Source organism: Gallus gallus, chromosome 2, assembly GCF_016699485.2.
Source record: "Gallus gallus isolate bGalGal1 chromosome 2, bGalGal1.mat.broiler.GRCg7b, whole genome shotgun sequence".
Classification (NCBI taxonomy): domain Eukaryota; kingdom Metazoa; phylum Chordata; class Aves; order Galliformes; family Phasianidae; genus Gallus; species Gallus gallus.
Window position 1 is genome coordinate 17,354,098 of NC_052533.1, and position 19,249 is coordinate 17,373,346.

Consider the following 19,249-nt stretch of genomic DNA (forward strand, 5'->3'; position numbering starts at 1 on the left):
TTTCCTCCAACTCACAGTGAAACCCACCCCTTCACTCACTGAAGACACATGGAGCCATTCCCTTGCTTTGTGCTGTTCACTCATCCCCACCTTAGTGCTGGGGCTGAGTGCCCATCACCACTGCCCAGGAACCACTCTACCGAGAAGGACCAATTCACAGCACGTGGCTCAGGGAGATGGGAGTATCTCAAAATGAGTTGTTTGGCCCTGGGCTTTGGGAGACCTCTTCTTTTCCAGCTATCTAGAAACAGATTGTGATTTCCTCAAATGCGTATGTTATTTGAGAAATAAGAACTGTGTCGGAGAGTGGAGCAGTGCGAGAGGTCGTTCTGACCAGAAGGATTGCCTGAGGGATTCACAGATAGTATCAGAGAATCATAGAACCATCAGGGCTGGAAAAGACCACTGAGATCACCCAGTCCAACCCCAACCCACCCTCACCACACCCACTGACCACATCCCTCAGTGCCACATCTGCACAGCTCTTCAACACCTCCAGGGACAGTGACTCCACCGCCTCCCTGGGCAGCTGTGCCAATGCACCACCACCTTCTGAGAAGGAATTTTTCCTAACACCCAACCTGAACTTCCCCTGGCACAGCTTGAGGCCATTCCCTCTCATCCTATTGCTGTCACTGGGAGAAGAGGCTGTATGGCAGCAGCAATCTACCACGGGTAAATTGTGTCTGAAGAGGGGCCCATTTATAAGAAAACATGCCAGTTTTGCAACTTCAGATGTTAGATGTCATTAACAAAATCTGTTTTATCTTGGGACATGGAGCAGAACTCCACCTATATCCTTTCTAATTTGTTCCCTAACGCCAATTAAAATTAATGACATTTTGAAAATCCTTTTGACCCTAGAATATCCTTTTGACACTTGGCCTTTAAGGACTCTTCTTTCAAGCTCTGTCACTAAAAGCTTCCTGTGCAGAGTAGCTGAATTAAAAAGGAATTTAATACACTCCATTGCCATTACTCTTTCTGGTGGTTTTTTTTGTTTTGTTTTGCTTTTCCCCACCAAATTCTTAAATCCTTTTATAACTAGGAAGAGCTGCTCATTTGTCGAAGGACATACATTAACACAATAAACTAACATCAGAAACAATGAGACAGTCTAGGGACATCTCATGGAGACAGCATGAAAGAGAAGAACAGAGCAGCGGGGAGCAGGGCCTGCAGGCTGGCAGCTCCCTGGTACCCCAGTGCTCGGCACAGCCCTTTGCAGCAGGGGATGGGCTCCCTGGAGCAGCTCCTGCTCCACAGGAAGGCAGCACTGTGCTTTGGAGCAAGCCTGAATGATGCTAGCACCTCAAAGGGAACGTGTTGCATGCTATGGAATCCATACAGGAGTTTGTTGTATTTGGCAGTTTTCTGCAGCAGTCACAAGGGAGCAACAGGCAGCAGTGGGCAGATTGAGGAAGACTAGAAAATGCTGCACAACCAAACAACGCTGCACTTTTTAGGAGAGCCTTTTACTAAAGAGTTAGGAGTTTTTTGTCTTATAGCCTAAACCAGGCCTTTGGCTGCGGCTGCCCAGCCTGGGGAGGTCAGACCTTCCAGCCTGCCATTTGCCTTAAATATGAATAAATGTCCCTCAGCATTTATTCAGCTTCAAGCAGGAGCTGTCTTTGGTTCTGCTTTGTGCACAGTTTCCATAGATGGCATCTCAGCACGTCAGTGAAACATCAATGAGCTGGAAGAGCAGGCTGGTTAATTAGCATGCAAATAGGCTCCCTCCTTAATGAGAAAGAAGCTTTTACTAGCTCACTGAGCCTCCAACACACGAGTTCCTGCTATGTCCTACAAATAACATTTTTATAGGTCAAAGACACACGCGCGCAGTTTTGCCCCCACACTGCTGGCATTGCTTCACGTACACCACCTGTACCTGAAGTGTGAATTCTGCCTGGTGATAGTGGACAAGGAAGGCCAGGTAAAGTCATCCCAATATGCCCGATATCTTTCAGTGTCAGAGGTAGCGTTTTTATAATAGAAAAATAATTAGCTCATTAAGAGGTCTAAAGAGCTTTTCATTTATCTGCAAAGTTCTGCTCTAATGGCCATACTGGTAAAGAGCAGGAAACAATCACACCCCACAGCCACACAGCAGTCTCGCAAAGCCCATGGAAAGGTGCTGGAGCAGAGCCCCCCGATCCTCCCCTGGGTGACATCTGTGTGAGCTGCAGCCCCTGAACTGCAAACTGCTCTGGAAATGTAGAAGTGTATTTGTGCTGTGTTCTTAACCTTTGCTTTATCGATCATTACTGGAGATAGGCTACTCGGGCAGACAGACTCTTGCTATTCTTTATTCTTCTGCTTTGCTGTGATGGCATATAAAGGGTTTCTATGCATGCTGTTTTGGGGCTTTGCATTGCCTGGGGAATTTTTTGCTTATTTTCAGTCTTCTGAAGAAAATAGGTACTACAATGAGTTGTGGGGGGAGATGGCTCTTGTAAAAACCACCTCGAGAGCTATGAATATAATGAGTGTATTAATGCACTTTTCTATTTTAACTAATTTGGCATGCTAGCCAGTAAAAGCCTGCTGCCTCTGCACAGCCTCTGTTTTGATACTGTGTTGATAACACGTTGGATTTTTGGACAAGGGAGTAACGTAATAGAAGAGGTTGATTCATGCAGAGGAGCTAGGGATGAATTAGTACATCATCATCCCAAGTCCATGTTCACTAACAAAAGACTTGTTTGTTTTTGCCTGAAGGCAAAAATTACGTATATATATGCATATATATATATATAAGATTTTAAAAGTTCCTCTTGGATCCGAAAAGAGACATCTGTTTTGCTCCATGATCCTTCTCAGGATCCAGAGTTAAACAGCTACTGAGAATTACTGGGGAAAGTGTTTAATTTCTACAATGCAAGGGAATACAGAGTTTGAAGGAGTGACATAATGGTAGTCTTCTGCTGTTGCTGTTGTTTAGTAATAGAAAATCAGAAGCTATGTGAATTGCATTAATTCCACGAATTAGACAGCAGTTGTCCCTTGCCTACATAAAGATAAAACAAGTGGAAGTCAAGCTGGATGCTCCTACTACTGATCAGAGACCTCAGCCTCCAGTCTCCACACATGCAGAACAAGCAAACACAGGGAAGTGTGCAGGGTTAAGGCATTAGGTCCTCCCATATCAAAATCCCACTGACAGCACTACCACCTTCAGTCTGCTGCTTTGCTGGTTCATATTTATTAGAAAGGTAGAAATCGTAGAATCATAGAATCCTTACAGTTAGAAATTAAAGGGAGATTGCAAGCAATAACTTATCAATCATCTGCCTTCTCTGTGCCAGAACGAACAGTATTTACTTTTACCTAGAGTATATTATCCATAATTATGGCAAATTCCAAGAAATACAAATGGGATGTTTTCCCCAGAGGCAGAAAGTAAGCTGTTGAAGGACCATAAGAAAAAAAAATGTAGTTTGGAAATAATTTAAACCTATTTAATAAGCACAATATATCAAATATTCTTGATCTACTAAATTTTAATCTTAGTCTTAAAATAGTACCAACATCAATGGCCTCCACTCCCTCCCTAATTTCTAAGAACTGAGGTTGGCTATGTAAAATAAGTTTAATTAGATGTTTAGGACAACATACCAAATGCAGATATCTAAAGTGAATTCTCAGAAAATGAAGAACATCTTTCAGCAAATGACTGCAGAAATATATGCTTTTTCTTTGGATAGCTGGACCACAACCCCCTTTTGTTGCATAAATAATAGCATGTCATCATCTTAAAATGCTTATTTTTGAGAAATTTGAGTGTGATTAAATATGTTTGTACTGATCAGCCTCTACACTTTCTTGTTTCATCAGAAAGCCTGGCACAAACATTAGATCTACAATATACTCTTGAGGAGGAAGCAGAAGCCCAGTTACTCCTTGAGGAGAGTCATCAACCAATTTAACTTCATTCCAAGCTCTGTTATACTCGCCACGAACTAAACTACAGCCAATTCCAAGTCTGTCTGCTATCACCTAAAAGAGAAAGAAAAGTTAATCAGTTAATACATCTAGCTTGTGTGATAGCAAGTGATGCTTAAAAAGAAAAGAAATACCATAAAGAGCTTTCTTGATACAGACTGTGTAAATATCCATGGCATTCCAAACTGCAAATATTTACTGTTGGTTGTGCTTAGATAGACTGCTTATAGATGCTGTTTCTACCACATTCTATGCACTGCATTAAAAAATATTCATTTTTTACTCTTCTCAGACACCGACATATTCATGCATCAGCCTGTCTTTCAGATCTCAAATGAAGAACAGTATTCACACTGTGTTGAAATGTATTCTTCTTCCTGGAAGACTCTGTTCTGCACAATATTCTGGAGAACCATTAACACAAGTAATGATATGTGTATGAGCTATGAATATTGTATTTTTATTTTTGCTATTTGTATGAGCTATTAAGTGTAGAAAGGTAACGTTTTTATCAGTGTTAAATTTAGGGCTCCTGCTTCACTCCAAAGCATGCTCTTTGCCCTTCAGCATCTTCAGTGTATGAAGCAATGAAATGCGAGGTGAACTACATAGAACACCTCCATGGCCTAAGCTCCACGTTGTCCCCAGCAGTGCTGCGAGGGCTTCCAGCTACAAAAAACCACTTTCTTAGAATGCATCTGCTATGAAGAAATAAAATCCTGAAAGATTGGTACTTTTTACAAACAAGGATATTCCATGGTGAGATTGTAGTGGCTTTAAGAGAGAGGATTTGTCCCTGCAAATGTTTCTTTGGAAACATAATGGTGAGAGGACAGTGGAGGCTAAGAGAACATTAGTACTGCTTCAACACAATTAATTCCTTCTCTCATACCTCCACAATATGTCAGGAACTTTCTCTCCCCATGGATGTCATGTATTTTGCATTGTACTCTTTCTCCTCTACACTATTTCCTAGGTCCTTCCCATTTAGTGTCTAAGCCCTTCTTCTCTTTTTCTTTTCATCCAAGCAGAAGAGGCCAGCTACCCAACAGCCAAGGAAAAGGGAGATAAGAAGGCTGACATGAAGACAGAGGAAGAAAAAAAAGAAAAGAAAAAAAAAACCAACAAAAAACCACCTAGGAAACTGCATAATTCAATATTTTATAGTTTACAGAAACTATAAAATGTTTTGACTATCTAACAAATATCTTGACTTTTTGCCATTTATCAAGTGTTCTGCTGATATCACTTAAGACAATTTAATGAGAAAAAGAATGTTTACAAAAAGAAGCAATGCTGGCTTTCGTTCACTGGGAAATCAATTTTGCCAGTAAAATATGTATACACTTCTGTAGACTTAAACATATACACAAGATATTCCATTAATATAAATATTAGATTACACTGATGCAAGTATAGTCTAGTTTTAATAGCCATTTAGCAAAAATAGCAGTATGTTGTAAAGTAAATGTTAACATACCTTGAAAAGTAAAGCCCTGTGGTAAAATGTTCCTTTTTTTACTTTCCCAATAGGCACAATGTTGGATTTCAGTTCAAATTCTATTTCACTTATGTGAAGCTCCCAGCTGAAATCGTGCAGTTTGTCTCTTTCAATTGCACCACCCATCTTGTCTGCAACAAACCTGTTCCAATGCACACCAGGATCAATTAAACCTACAGTGCCTCTTGAATTTATCACAAAATGGGAGGTACAGAAGCAATAAGAGAATGATATATGCAACTCTAATACTGTTGCTATGAATGCTGTAATTGTTTTATTTGGTAACTGATTTTTTTACTATTATTTTTTTTTTTACTATTAACTACAGTTAAACATAACTGTAAACATAAATATCACAGACCAAAGTCAAAGCTGCCAGCAGTGATTCTGGAGAGTTCTAGTGTGTGCAGCAAGTATTCAGAGAACATCATCATCAAAACTGAAATCACTGAGTAAATAGTTCAGAAACCAATGTTCAGCTCTGCAGCTAACAGATTACTTATGTAGTACAATCCCCAGCCCTAGCATTTGTTTGAAATTTTAATTAAAGCATCAGAATATGTGACAAAAATAAAGTCATTAGACAATACTCTCAACACAAGAAAGTAATTACATCCAGAAAGGGTCCCTCAGTCTCTACATGTGTTGTCTTATGCCAAAGCCAACATTTGGGGCAGGAGGTTGTCTTTTTCCTTAAAAAAATAATAGTTCAAACAAAGAAAGAGAAGATCAGAACGCACAAGCTATGCAAACACTGCTGAAAGAATGTCTTCTGGGTAACTGTGCACAGATAGGATCCAAGTCTGATTTGTATGTCCCTACCTCCTCTTACACGTATCTTCACCTCCCCTCTGCCACAGCTCCTCTATGCACAGACCTTTGTTCCTCACAGTGTCCTCAGTTGAAAGCATGGGTATTATTGAGGGCTGTAACTCTGGACAAGGTGCTGCAGAGCTGACACAACAGCCACTACCTCAGACTGAGAGCAAACTTCCGCATCACTGCCTCCATAGTAAGCATATGCAATCGGGTTTAAGCCTCACACTGCATGCAAAACAATTCAAGGATCTTATTTCTCAAAATCCAGGGCTTAGGGAGGTGCTGGTAGCAGCAGCACAGGGAGTTACTGCTGAGCAGACTGAATGTGGTATCGCAAAGCTGGGAATTACAGCGTGAACCTGAAGAAGCAAAGGTGTCCAAATAGTCTCCTGTGCTGCTCATGCCTGCAGCCAGCTCTCAATAAAGAGAGCAAAGGCCCCTGAGCCTACATGCACACCACTCCTGCACATGCACAGAGATGTGCTGCACTTGTTTAAAAGGAGGCAGCCAGTACCAAGGTGTATTCCCTAACCCATGCTGGCTTCCTCCCAGCAAACACAGCAGGGATGTGCCTGGGCTCCTGCAGCTGCCTCCTCCTTCCCTGACCATTCAGCACATGCTACCCAGGCACACACAGAAAATGCAGCATATGAATACAAATCCCTACAGAAAACATTTTACTTCCGTTCCTGACAATCGTTTCACCAGGCTGTGCATTTGCAAATATTTCACACATATGTTTGAAGAGCAGATTTGAAAGAGTATTTTATGAGTTCCACCTTGAAAAGACAGCGTCATTTATACACAGCTGGATAGTTAAGGATGAATACCTGTCTTGTCAAATTTTGCAATCAACAGAGAAGTCGTTCCTCATATCATAGCGGATCGCTTCATTCAAAAGGAGGTGAGTAGAAAGAAAAAACAAATTTTGAGAGACTCGGTGGGATCTGACGCCAAACTCACCAGATTCAGGAGGCAGTCAGGAAACTGCTAAGATAGTAAAGGTTAAACTAAGGAGAAGATGAAAGGAACCACACTGCTTGGAGATGACAGTGATTGGTGCCTAGGCTGAGTGGCCAGCGCTACTAATGAATCACACATTGATAACAACTGTTATACTGTGTCTGTACACACGTCATTGCAATGTTCGGGCACTATTAAACCATCAGGATGTTAATTATAGTAGCACCTGAAAACTCCTTTTAAAAATGTTTTGTGCTTTTGGTATAGAAAACAAAATACAAGAGAGTTCTTATCCCGAGGAGTTTCTAAACTAACAGAGCAAGAAAGATCCTAAGGCAAGGAACAGACGTAAGTTGCAACAGTCTTATCTACTGTGCAGTTTTTTCTTCACTGATAATGTTTGGTTAATTACAGACTTTTTTCTGCAATGGTTACATCCCACTAACTGGGTGCATGCATAGACAGCAGCGACTATACAAAGTTCTACATACAAGGAACTAAAAGGGCATCTCCTGGGAATCCGGACCTTTTCCTGCTGAACACGGAATTCTTGCATTTGGGTCAGATTTTTAACCCTCATCCAAAACCCACTGGAGTCAACAGAAAGGTTCACAGCACTTTTTTGGGCTCGGCCATACCCCAATAGCAGTGAGATAATAATGGCAAGTAATGCTTCTTTCTAGTTGTTTGTTTTAAAATCCAGGGGAAAAAAAAACATTAATTACTCTCCTAACGTTTGATTGCTGTTCAACAACCTTCAGGGCATTATCACAGCCAAGATGACAATTAAGAATAAGGGCCATCTGTATAATCACAAAATAGGTGCAATGTGAAGAGGAATGAGAGGGGACATATTTCATGAAACAAACTCTCTAATAATAGGAAATTCTCAGAATTAAAATGTTTTAAATACTTTAAAGACGGTCTTCATTGTGCATTCATTTGTAGAATGAACATGAAAGTTTACAATAAAAGGCTGGAAATCCTGATTTATCAGAAATGCTCAATGGAAAGGTTCCGTACAGATATATAAATGTCAAAAACCTGAAACTGCCAACATGAATATTTTCAGAATGAGAAAATGATACTTTCTTTAAGTACTTTAAACTAATTATAATAAAATAATAAAGAAGAAACTTAAAATCAAAGATCATATTAAAATACCAGGCCAAAGCTGTTTTTGATTCCAATTATGGGTGGGAAAAAGAACTTGAAAAAGTTGTCCTGTGAAAAGAAAACTGTTATTATACCAAATCAACTTATTTGCATTATTTACGGAAATATAATTAGGTACTCACTGTGCAAGAGCCACAACCTGCTCCCGAGTAGTGGTGAGTGGCAGAATTATTTTGGAAGCATCATTAATATAATTCATTAACATGAAGTCAGGTGGTGGTTGCCACTGTACATCTTCTAGATTTATTTCATCCTGGACTTCAGACATAATCTCAACAACTTCTTTTATTTTTTCCTCTTCTTTCTTCCCTTTCCCTTTTCTTACATAGAAAAAAGATAATATGCACTTATTTAGAGTACTGTTTTAGAGTACTGTTACTTCTAAGGTCCAAATCCTGAACAGGTCCCATAACCAACTCGCAGAAGAATAAATGAAATGCTTGCTTTGCTCAGATAAAACACTGTGCATTCCACAAGTTTCGTAGGAACTACAAAATCAGGATCTCACTGGGGCTATTATTAAGATCCACAGAATCAGACATTTTAGGATTTTTATTTGTGGGAATGCATAGAACTTGTGTTTTGTAAGCATTATGTCTTTTTTCAGCATACATCTTGAGTAGTTCTGCTGGGAAATATGACAAAATGCCTTTCATTTCTTTTTTTTTTTTTAATCCATAATACTTCCATCATTCTTGGAAGAAAAAGAAAAGAAATAAAGGGCCACAAGAGAGTGTGCTTCAGGGTACAATGTAATTACTGTATGCTCTTCATATTATTCTTAAAAATTTTACAATGAATTGCACTCTCAAGACTTAAGCAGGCATTGTACAAAGCAGAAAGGCATTTACCTTTATCAGTAGTCTAATTCAAGCAATTTGTCTTCAGAATATTTTTCAACTTTTACCTATTAAGATTTATCATATTCACAAAAAGCCCTTTTCATAGGTTTCAAAAAAGCACATTTTTTAGAAGGACAACCAATTAAGATTTAATCTTCAAAATATAGAAAATTCACCACTGTCTTAAATAAACTATTCTGGTTATTAATTACACTTACACTCTAAAAAAGCAGGCAAACTGTTTTCATTATCTATTTTGACTCTATAGACAGTGGACTTTATAATAGTAGCTCAAACAACCACTCCTCCATTTATGCACTTAGGTATTATGCTTGAGAATAACTTGTTAAAGGGAAAAACATCAAAATGAACTACTCTCACACATCCAGCATCTGATTTAGCAGGTTTTCAAAATAATAAACATCCATAGATGGCATATTTCTTGCTGACTGCCTTTTTTTTTCCCCTGCTCCTCGCCTTTATCCTCCCAAAACTTTCTCTTCCCAATGAGAAGTGTGCTAAGTGATTATGCTACAACAGGAGGGTTTGTTTCCTATTCCTTTTTACTCAAATGACTGTTGGATCACTTTTATTCTCCTTCATCCCTATTTTTCAGGAAGAAAAAACTCAAGAGAAGAGTGTCCACCCTTCTCTTACTGGTTTGGTTTTTTGCTGCTTATTTCCTGGAGGTACAACTACATTCTGTTCCTTGGTGAAGTGGCTGTCTTCCACATCTGTCTCTGTCCTGCTCCTCAACAGTCCATTGTATCTGTCTAAAAATTTGTCTCGTAAGGAACTGTGGCGTTACTGTCTTACAGCTGAACGCTATAAAATGAACAGTGACCGTCGCAGTAGGCTTCTACTAACCTTCTCATATCCTCTTTTTTTATCCCCATTTGATTATGAGAATTATGACGTCAGCGGAAAAAGACCCACTCCTATTTCTGAAAATTGCCTTACTGCTCATGATGAAGTTCTTCACAGAGAGAGTGGTGAGGTGCTGGCACAGGCTGCCCAGGGACGTGGATGCCCCATCCCTGGAGGTGTTCAAGGTCAGGTTGGATGGGGCCCCGGGCAACCTGCTCTAGTGCCAGATCTGGAGGTTGGTGGTCCTGTCTGTGGCAGGGGGGCTGGAACCTGATGATCCTTGGGATCCCTTCCAACCCAAGCTGTTCTATGATTCTATGACATGCTGCAAATGCAAAGCAGTACTGCAGAGGAGAATTAACTGTGATAAATAGATTTCAAGCTGCTAGGATTCCTGTTGCAAGTTCAGTATGGATGTCCTATGGAATACCAGAGAACCAGCATGAGGAAAACGGCAGCCAATGCACTATACTGCCACCAAAAACCAGCAATTACTCCTATTTTTTTTTCCTTTTGTGCACAACAAAATCTCTTGCTTGTCTTTCAAAAAGGAGTACATGAGCATAGGAAAGCATTTTCTTGAATGCTCTATAAGAATACAGCATACAAGAGATACACATTTATCAGTCTACATTAAAGTTAACATTTTAGTTCAGTTGTTGTATATATCAGATATGCAACTGTTTGATCAAAAATGTTGCTATCTGTCTATGCAAATACATGTCAAACTATCAGCTAGGCACTTTCTCTACATCTAATTCAAACACTTTCAGCAGACAACTATAATTCTCCTTTCTCTTAGCTTTCAACTACAGTTTATATAAACCAGTATCACTTTTCAAAAACAATGGTTTTAAACTGTGTTCAGTGGTACTTTGCAAAATAATGTTGAACAGAAACGTATGATCAAAGGAAAAAATATGTAGAAAAAAGTATAAGCATGTTTAAGACGTGGAGTCAGCCACTGACTGACCTTCAAGTAACTTCCATATATCTCACAAATTAATAGTAATAATGATGTATGAATTATAGATTCAAACTGAATGACAATGGGGTTATAAATCATGCAACTTGATTATGACATTCAAAAGCAATTATTTTATACTTGAAGAAAGAAGTCTTTGTATCCCTGCAAGTTTACTATGGGGAAATTGAGCCAGGCATTTGTTTTTTTCCTAAATAAAAATTTCTGCTTTCCACAAGAGTTAAGATTGCTAACAATGCAGTTATTTACCTTGTAATTGACGCAAATTACATTGGTCACTCCAAAAGTAATGCCTCCTGTATATTTCAATGGAAACTACAACAGCTACGAAGAGCACAGTAACACTACTTGATAGAGAAAATTCTCAGCTATAAAACACTATTTTTCAATATAGTCACCATCATTAGCTATGCATTTTCAGCAGCAATGAACAAGAGCCTGCATGATGTGCTCACAAAAATCTGCATGGCTGCCCAGAAATATGGTTTGTCTCTCATGTCACTGTCACCACTGCTGAAATGCATCACCCACCGACTCACTGGGCTCACGTTCACATTTTGGTCTCCAGAAACATTCAGTGGGTGCAATTTTCCCCACTTGGAGGAATTCAATCCCACACCTTTGCTTCACATACCTTTTCATGTCAGACACCATTTAGTCAAACTGCCCCTCTGTTGTCATCTGGAATAGGATATTGGTGGGAAGGTTCAACCTCTACTGCCATACCACCAACATTCGCTTCTGACATTGTGGGCCAATATAATGAAATAGGAGGCATTATGTTTGGAGTAGACCTTGTACATTAAAAAGCAACTACCCAAGGGTGCCCTCAGTAGTAAACACATACATTATCTTGTCAGAATGGGTCTGTAAGCTCTGCACTTTGAGACTGTGCAAAACAGTCTCAATCTCCAGAGCATCTCCTGAAATGACAGAAAGGCCCACAAGTACAGAGCAAATATTATTGGCTTCGTATTCCCCCATCACTTCTGCTCCCTTTAAGTAAACTGCCATAGACATGGGATGGACATCAGGAGGACCATCCAAATCAGCAGATGTTAGAGCAGGCCTGGTAAGAGACTAAAGAAACTTCCACTCCTTTGCATCCTGAAACAAGAACTTTGCACAACATCCAGGTGGCAAGTAGTTCATTACTGCTTTTTTTTTTTTTTTCTTTTTCCTTTTCCTTTCTCTGTCTTAGCAAACAGTTTTTATCTCAACCCATGAGTTCTATTTTGTTTTCAATCTCTCCCTTATCCTCTTGACTGGGGGGAAGTGAGCAAACAGCTGTGTAGTGCTGAGCTGCTACCAGGTTAAACCACAACAAACTCATTTCAGGTATTTAATATGAAATGATTTAAACCGAACTCCCAAAGTACTTACAGAATTACTAGCCAAACTGTAACTCAGTAACTTTTGCCTAGATTAATCCCACAGTTTGGTTTGAAGTCAGAACCTCAACACTTGACCATCAGTAGCTGTTATCTATCAAAAATTTGCATTTCACTTCTGAATTAAAATAATTCAGAGTGTAACACCTTAAAGCTTTTTCTCTGCTGCAGCTTATGCAGACCAAAAGACCTTCTTCCAGACAGCTCCTGCTTTTCCTCCACTGGAGATACCATTAAGTTATTGAGATCACAAAGCAAGTTCCAATTTTCCCTTGCCTTTCTTTACGGCACATTTAATCTCCTAGGCACACAGATTCATAAGCACAGAAATACACAGCAGTGCAAGAAATCAGCAATTACCTCTGTCAATAAAAGGTCTGTATAGATAGTAGCATATCGTGGTTCACGGATGAGCTCCAAGCTGAAAATTTCAACCATGGTGCCCTTCCTCCTATGACATACACTCGCCTTTTTGCAACAGTGACATGGTTAGTATTCTGTAATGCTATCAGTGACAAGAATTCACAACCCTGACAAGTGGCAAAGGACCCCTAGAGATTTAGAGATCCCCTTAGAGATTTGTACCTATTTGGTAGAAGACCACCTGCTCACCAGATAAGTCCCACAAAAAGGACTAGTAAGACTGTGCCTAGTGTACTGTACGGATCAGAGGGAGCTCTCCATGAGTGAGGCATTCTCAGGCTCACTGCTGTCAAAACTGAGGTAGTACTGAACACACTCTTCACTGCTTTTAGTCACTTGTGGAATTTCACTGGAAGAAATTTAATCTATGAAAAAGGATGGATGTAGTATGATGTAGATGCAGTAAAGGGACCTCTCATTCATAGGTGTAGCTTTTAATTTGAGAAAGAACTACCCTAATTTCCCTGTGGCTTAATTGTCAAGCTGTAAAATAATTGCATTTCACTGCCTTTGATAGATATGAAAAGGAAAAACAGCCAAATAAATGGGAGATGTTCAAATACAGTATGGGGAGGACAAATAACAACTAAGATAGACAAAGGAAGATTACAGTAATTGGGATGTGAAAGAAAGACTGAAAACCTATTTAATATTGTATTTGAGCTACTGTACTCTGTTAGGAAACTATCTATTACTATTTTCAATCAGAATTCTATTTTTAGCTATAGCGCAATAACAGAACACTGGCAACTAGTGCGTTTTAAGATCATACCTTACTTTTTCTCTACTGCTTTTCCTTGAAGTAGGAACAGACAAGGTAGTCTGTTCAGAAGATATATGTTGTGGCTTTTCCTCCATTGCAAGAACACTGCAAAGAAGTGAGATATATTTTTGTATTATTTTTAAGACAGTGTTTGCATGTTAAATTATGAAAATAGAGCTTTGAATTTAAAGAACAGTAAATATATTAATAAGAAATATATAAGGGGAAGAAATAATAGAAATAAACATAATATTGATTCAAGGATCAAAAATGAAGTATAGGACACCAATGATGGACACAAAAGAAACTGGGTAATAGGATTGATGCTAAGGTGCAAAGGCAATAAGCTGTACGAAAGTCAAAGAAAGAAAACCCAATAGTTAAAAGACAAGCTTAGGATCAACAATGAGCATGAAAGGTTAATTTGTCACAGATATTCTCAGACATCTTTATGGTGTCGTATACAAGCTTAAAAGGGAAGCTTATGATACTGTAAACCAAATATGTGATGTGTTGACAGAGAAGATGATTTTGGACTTGCAAAATACTGGTAGAGCATTCTTTGATCTGTGAGACTGTTTATACGAAATGACTCCCAGTTAAACAAGGCCAATACCAACTTCCTGCATTCAACTCCAACAAGATTTGTTAGGCTAGCTTCAACTTAAACAAAAAGTAATTGACATAGATTCTCTATCAAGCCCAAAAGCTTTGTGCTGCTTCCTGGGATGTTGTGCTTAAAATTCCATGCATTTGTCTGTCCATGAAGATCACCAAATCATATGTTTCACTGTTGCGTGTTGATGTTCAGTTTTGATGGCATAATTATTATGGCAGATGACAAGCTCTGTTATAGCTATTAATAAAATGTATGTCCCACCATGAGAAACCAGAGTGTTCAGTGAATGAGTCTTCTTTGCTAAGTTTTCTAACAAAAAAAACAGATCAAATCAAGTGAATACATATTTTCTGTCTAAAGGGAAAAAATAGTGATTTTACAAATTTTTGTTTTATGAAATACACTATATACACTCTTGCCTTCTAGGACATGTAGCACTCTGTTGAAATTAAAACAGATCTCTCACAGTACACGCTATATAGTACTTTCATATTGGAAACAGTGGAAACAATGGAAAAATGAGTTATTGACATAAATATTACTAGATGACTCACTCTTCTTGAGGCTTAGCATTAATGAAGATTATGGCCCGACGGTCAGTGAGCTCTTGCATACTGAGTTCCTCCAAAGATAGAAGTTTTACACCAGGTTTTATCTACAAGAAAATTGCAGCAAAAGATAAGGTGCCATTCTCAGTTAGAAATGAAGACAAAAAATAGTTCAGAAGAGTCACGTAAAATTTCTAATCTTTAACAGAAGACTTACACAAGAACTTATAAATCTCATTCTAAACATACAAAAACAGTGTTTTCCCTATTTGCATTTTCCTTCTTCAATTTTCTTAGAAAAGATCATTTGTAAATAATTTAACTTGTGATTACTGTTACTATGCCATTCTAAAATCTAGGATAAGGAAATATTCCTGACTTTGAAGACATTACAATTTAGGATGGAATTTTCAAAAGTAAACACTTTAAAGGCATGCATCTCGCTGATCTTTCAGTAAGACTAATATTTTAATTTATTTGGGCATTTTGAAAAGTACTTCCCTAATTTAAACTGAACATAGTAACTGGTGATATATAGTGGAGTCAGTCTTTATATGTGAGCAGTGTGGAGTGAGAGAAAGGGTCATGACCAAGGTGAAAATACGAACCCTTCTTTATGTAAAAATAAACAAAAAGTCCATAGGTCATTCAGAGTCAGATTACTATCAAATATACTGCAGTGAAAGATACCAGAAGAACTAACTTCTGAGAAAGTCCCTGGTAAGGAACTAGGAGCTCAGCAGATTACACAGGATTGGAAGGAGATTGGGAAGAAGACTGTTACTAGTGGATAGCATAAAGATGATAAGATTTCACCATAAAGAAAGACAAACAAAAGAAATTATTATAAAACCTGGGAGACAGCATAACAAGAAAACAAGTAAAGTTATTTTAGGTAGCCAGATGCTGGCTTTTGCTACAGTCCTCTTACTTTTTCAAAATGAAGAAGAAAATTTTACTGTTTCTAAGCAAAGTAATTTAAAGTAACTTACCTTACCGTAATCATAGAATCCATCAGTAATGACATTACTTGATGATAAATATCCCATTTGGCTGTACTTTTGGGAAAGATTGTTATCAAGTAGCCTTTCCAGAGCAGCTTCACTGAAGTTATTTCTGCGCCCTGTTGACAGATTAATTTCTTCTAGGATGTCTAGCGCACTGTTAAACAAAACACAATGGTTAATACATCATTAAGTAACAATTCATTGTTATTACAGTTTTCAGCATTACCAAGGCCAAGACACAGGCATATTTCTATGAGCTAGCCTATGCTCTTTAGACCAGCAAGGAGTTTGCTGTGCTACACTGAATTCTTTCTCTAGAGGAGAAAAAATGCCTTGCAGTGCTCAAAAGGAAAACCAATTATTTTCAGCAGTTAGTTACATAAAGAAATGCTAAACTGGACTCCATAGCTGGAGTGTCCATTTCTCTCTCTGAACTACACAAGGTGCCTCAGCTGTGGACATTTACAAGATAGACTTCTAAAAGTATGTCAGATGAAATTCACAGAACAAGTTTTGCAGACAAGGCATGTGACAATCATCACTTTTAGAAGAGAGCACTGGGAGAAAATAGTAGAACAACCATAAAGACTATTTGTCATAAAGCAAATCTCAACAAGATCAGGCAATCAAAATGTAAGATAATGAAGGGAAGAATTTTTAAAGGGAAAACTAAGTCTAGTGGGTATAGCAACGTCTAAAACATGACATTAGAGGCACATTGGCCTCACATGGAGGAAAGACAAGCCACAAAAAGGGACAAAGTGCAGAAGCACTAACAATTCTGTGACTACCTGAAAACCAAGAAAGGACTCATGCAAGAATGGAAATATGAAGACTTCCAACAGGGAAGAAAAGGTAAGGGACAAAACCAAAAAGCCCACAGGCAAACTGAGATACAACTATTCAGGGACCCGAAACAAAAATAAATGTCTCATATACTACAGATAAAAGAGAAAAATCTAAGTCTATGACTCAGTGTGGGAAGAAAACTCATAACAGATGGCATAGAAAAGACTGAAGCGGCTGCTGCCTTTCTTGCTTCAGTTTTGATAAAATGGTTGCAAACAGATGCCTAACAGCAATATTAACAAGAAGGTGGAAGCAGTAGGCATAACATATAAGCTTCGGAAGACAAAGTTAGCAGTGCCTGACATTTACCCCATACTGTGTTTTGTAATGGCAAAAGCAACTTCTAAAGTATTTATAATTATCTTTGAAAATTTGGGGAGAGCAGGTGAGGAGCCAGAAGAGTGGAGAAAGGCACAGATAGTATCTAGATTTAAAAAGAATGAACAAGGAAATGGTGGAGATCATTCAGCCGAATTTCAGTGTCCAAAGAATATCATATCAGAATACTAAACAATCAATTTGCAAGCATGCAAGAGATAAGGCAGCTAGAAATAACCATTGTGTACGGTAATAAACAAATCACGTAAGGCCAATTCCTGCAATAGGGTAACTGACTTAATGTATAGGCACAGTGAGTAGATGTGAGATATGTCTTGACTTTGAGATATGTTGTGACTTTAGTAAGCCTTTTCAAATACTCCTTTTTGAATAGTCATGAGCAAGTCAGAGAAATATGATCTATATGAAAATAACATGAAGTAGTGCCTGACTGGTTGAAAAACTATGCTTAATGTATTATTATCAATAATATGCTGTCAAACTAGAAGGACATATAAATTAGAGTCCTACTCTGATGCTGACAGAAAGAAGGGATTAAATAACAACAGTGCTATGTGCAAGATATGGAGAATAATTACTGAGCTTTAGTTGATGATGGTATGACCTCAGCTGAAATACCTCACCCAGGCTGGGAAACAACACTTCAAAACAGCGTAAATAACTGGAAGAAATTTAGAGATGTGTGAGAGAATAATACCAGATTTCAAAGCAAAAAGCAGTTCAATGTTTTTGCTTTGTCATGAAAAGGAAATTGAGAAATTTACATGGAGCATGAGAAATTGATTGGACTCATCAAATCATTAAGGTTGGAAAAGACCTCAGCTTGTCCAATTGTTCACCTACCACCAATGTTGTCCACTAGACCAGGTCCCTTAGTAGCACATCTACACAGTTCTTGAACACCTTCAGGGATGATGACTTCACCACCTCCAGTTCCATCCCGTTCCAGTGCCTGACCACTCTTTCAGAGAAGTTTTTCCTAGTATCCAACCTGAACTTCCCCTGGCACAACATGAGGCCCTTCCCTTTTGTCCTTGGCTATTACCTGGGAGAAGGGGCCGACCCCCAGCTCGCCATTACCTCCCTTCAGGCAGTTGTAGAGAGTGACATGGTCTCCCCTGAGCCTCCTCCAGACTGAACAATCCCATTTACCTCAGCCACTCCTCGTAAGACTTGTGCTCCAGACCCCTCACCAGCTGTGCTGCCTTTCTATGGACTCATTCCAGAGCCTCCATGTCTTTCTTGTAGTGAGGGGCGCAAAACTGAACACAGTATTTGAGATGCGGCCTCATCAGAGCTGAGTACAGGGGGACAGTCACCTCCTTGCTCCTGCTGGCTATACTATTTCTGATACAAAATTCAGTAAGTTAAAAAATAAATTGCTATAAAAAGGTGGTTTTTCAATTCCACTGAAATTAGGACAAGACATAATTGGACAGAATTGCTGTAAGGGATATTTAAAGCTTGAAAATCCTTCTAATTATAATGATACCTCAGCACCAGGAGAGGTTACCTCAGAAGTTGTAAAAATCCCTTCATTACGAGTACTTACAATCACACTGAACAAGCTGTGTACTCGATTCAGTCACAGTAGGCAGACAGATAGCACTACATTTGAGGCCTCCTCCAGATCTGTTTCTGAGATCTGACTGCAGAATTCCCTCACAGATGGGCTGCAAGCATCTGTGCAGCAGCCAGAGAAGTGTCCAGCAGAGGGAGCAGGGCAATTACATATATTTCACTTTAACAATAGAAGAGTCACCTCATATACAAATACTGTTCTTTCTTCAGGCTTGCAGTTTTTCTTCTGTAAAATCAAGACCATTTCAGCCATAACACTGGCAATACAAAAGTAGTTTCTGTTTACCAGAAAGCACAGCTTAAATTTGTCCTTATGTTATTAATACATAAATATTAACTTTAATAGAGTTATCTCATTAAAATCCTCCCTCTGCTCCTTGATATTATTTCTACTCACCCTAGCCTGCACAGTTCAACAGCAGTTAGTTCATCACTTGCACAGACCATGACAGCCCAACAGGCATTTCTTCTGACTTCTTTGTCCTTTGAATGTAGCAGCTCAACAAGTGGTCCCAGTCCACCTGCATTTCTTAACTATAAGAACATGAAGACATGGCTGCTGACATATTTTACCTACTTCATTTCAGCACGAACAATATATTAAATTCTCCATCCAAAGCTTGATTCAAGA

The 19,249-nt window shown here is 38.8% G+C and overlaps 1 protein-coding gene across 5 annotated transcripts in view; it reads right to left on the minus strand.

The window, feature by feature from the left end:
* Positions 1-3,176: 3,176 nt before the first annotated feature.
* The window catches only part of ARMC3 (armadillo repeat containing 3), a 58,426-nt gene continuing 42,353 nt past the window's right edge, over positions 3,177-19,249 (minus strand). For all 5 annotated transcript variants that reach the window (XM_040691784.2, XM_025148379.3, XM_040691783.2 and 2 more), the window contains 7 exons: positions 19,016-19,152; positions 15,835-16,003; positions 14,849-14,949; positions 13,685-13,780; positions 8,527-8,724; positions 5,426-5,588; positions 3,177-3,999 (listed from right to left, as the gene is read on the minus strand). In XM_040691784.2, coding sequence (XP_040547718.1) covers positions 3,790-3,999; positions 5,426-5,588; positions 8,527-8,724; positions 13,685-13,780; positions 14,849-14,949; positions 15,835-16,003; positions 19,016-19,152 — 1,074 coding nt within the window. In that variant the 3' untranslated portion in view covers positions 3,177-3,789. The remainder of the gene's footprint in view (positions 4,000-5,425; positions 5,589-8,526; positions 8,725-13,684; positions 13,781-14,848; positions 14,950-15,834; positions 16,004-19,015; positions 19,153-19,249) is intronic.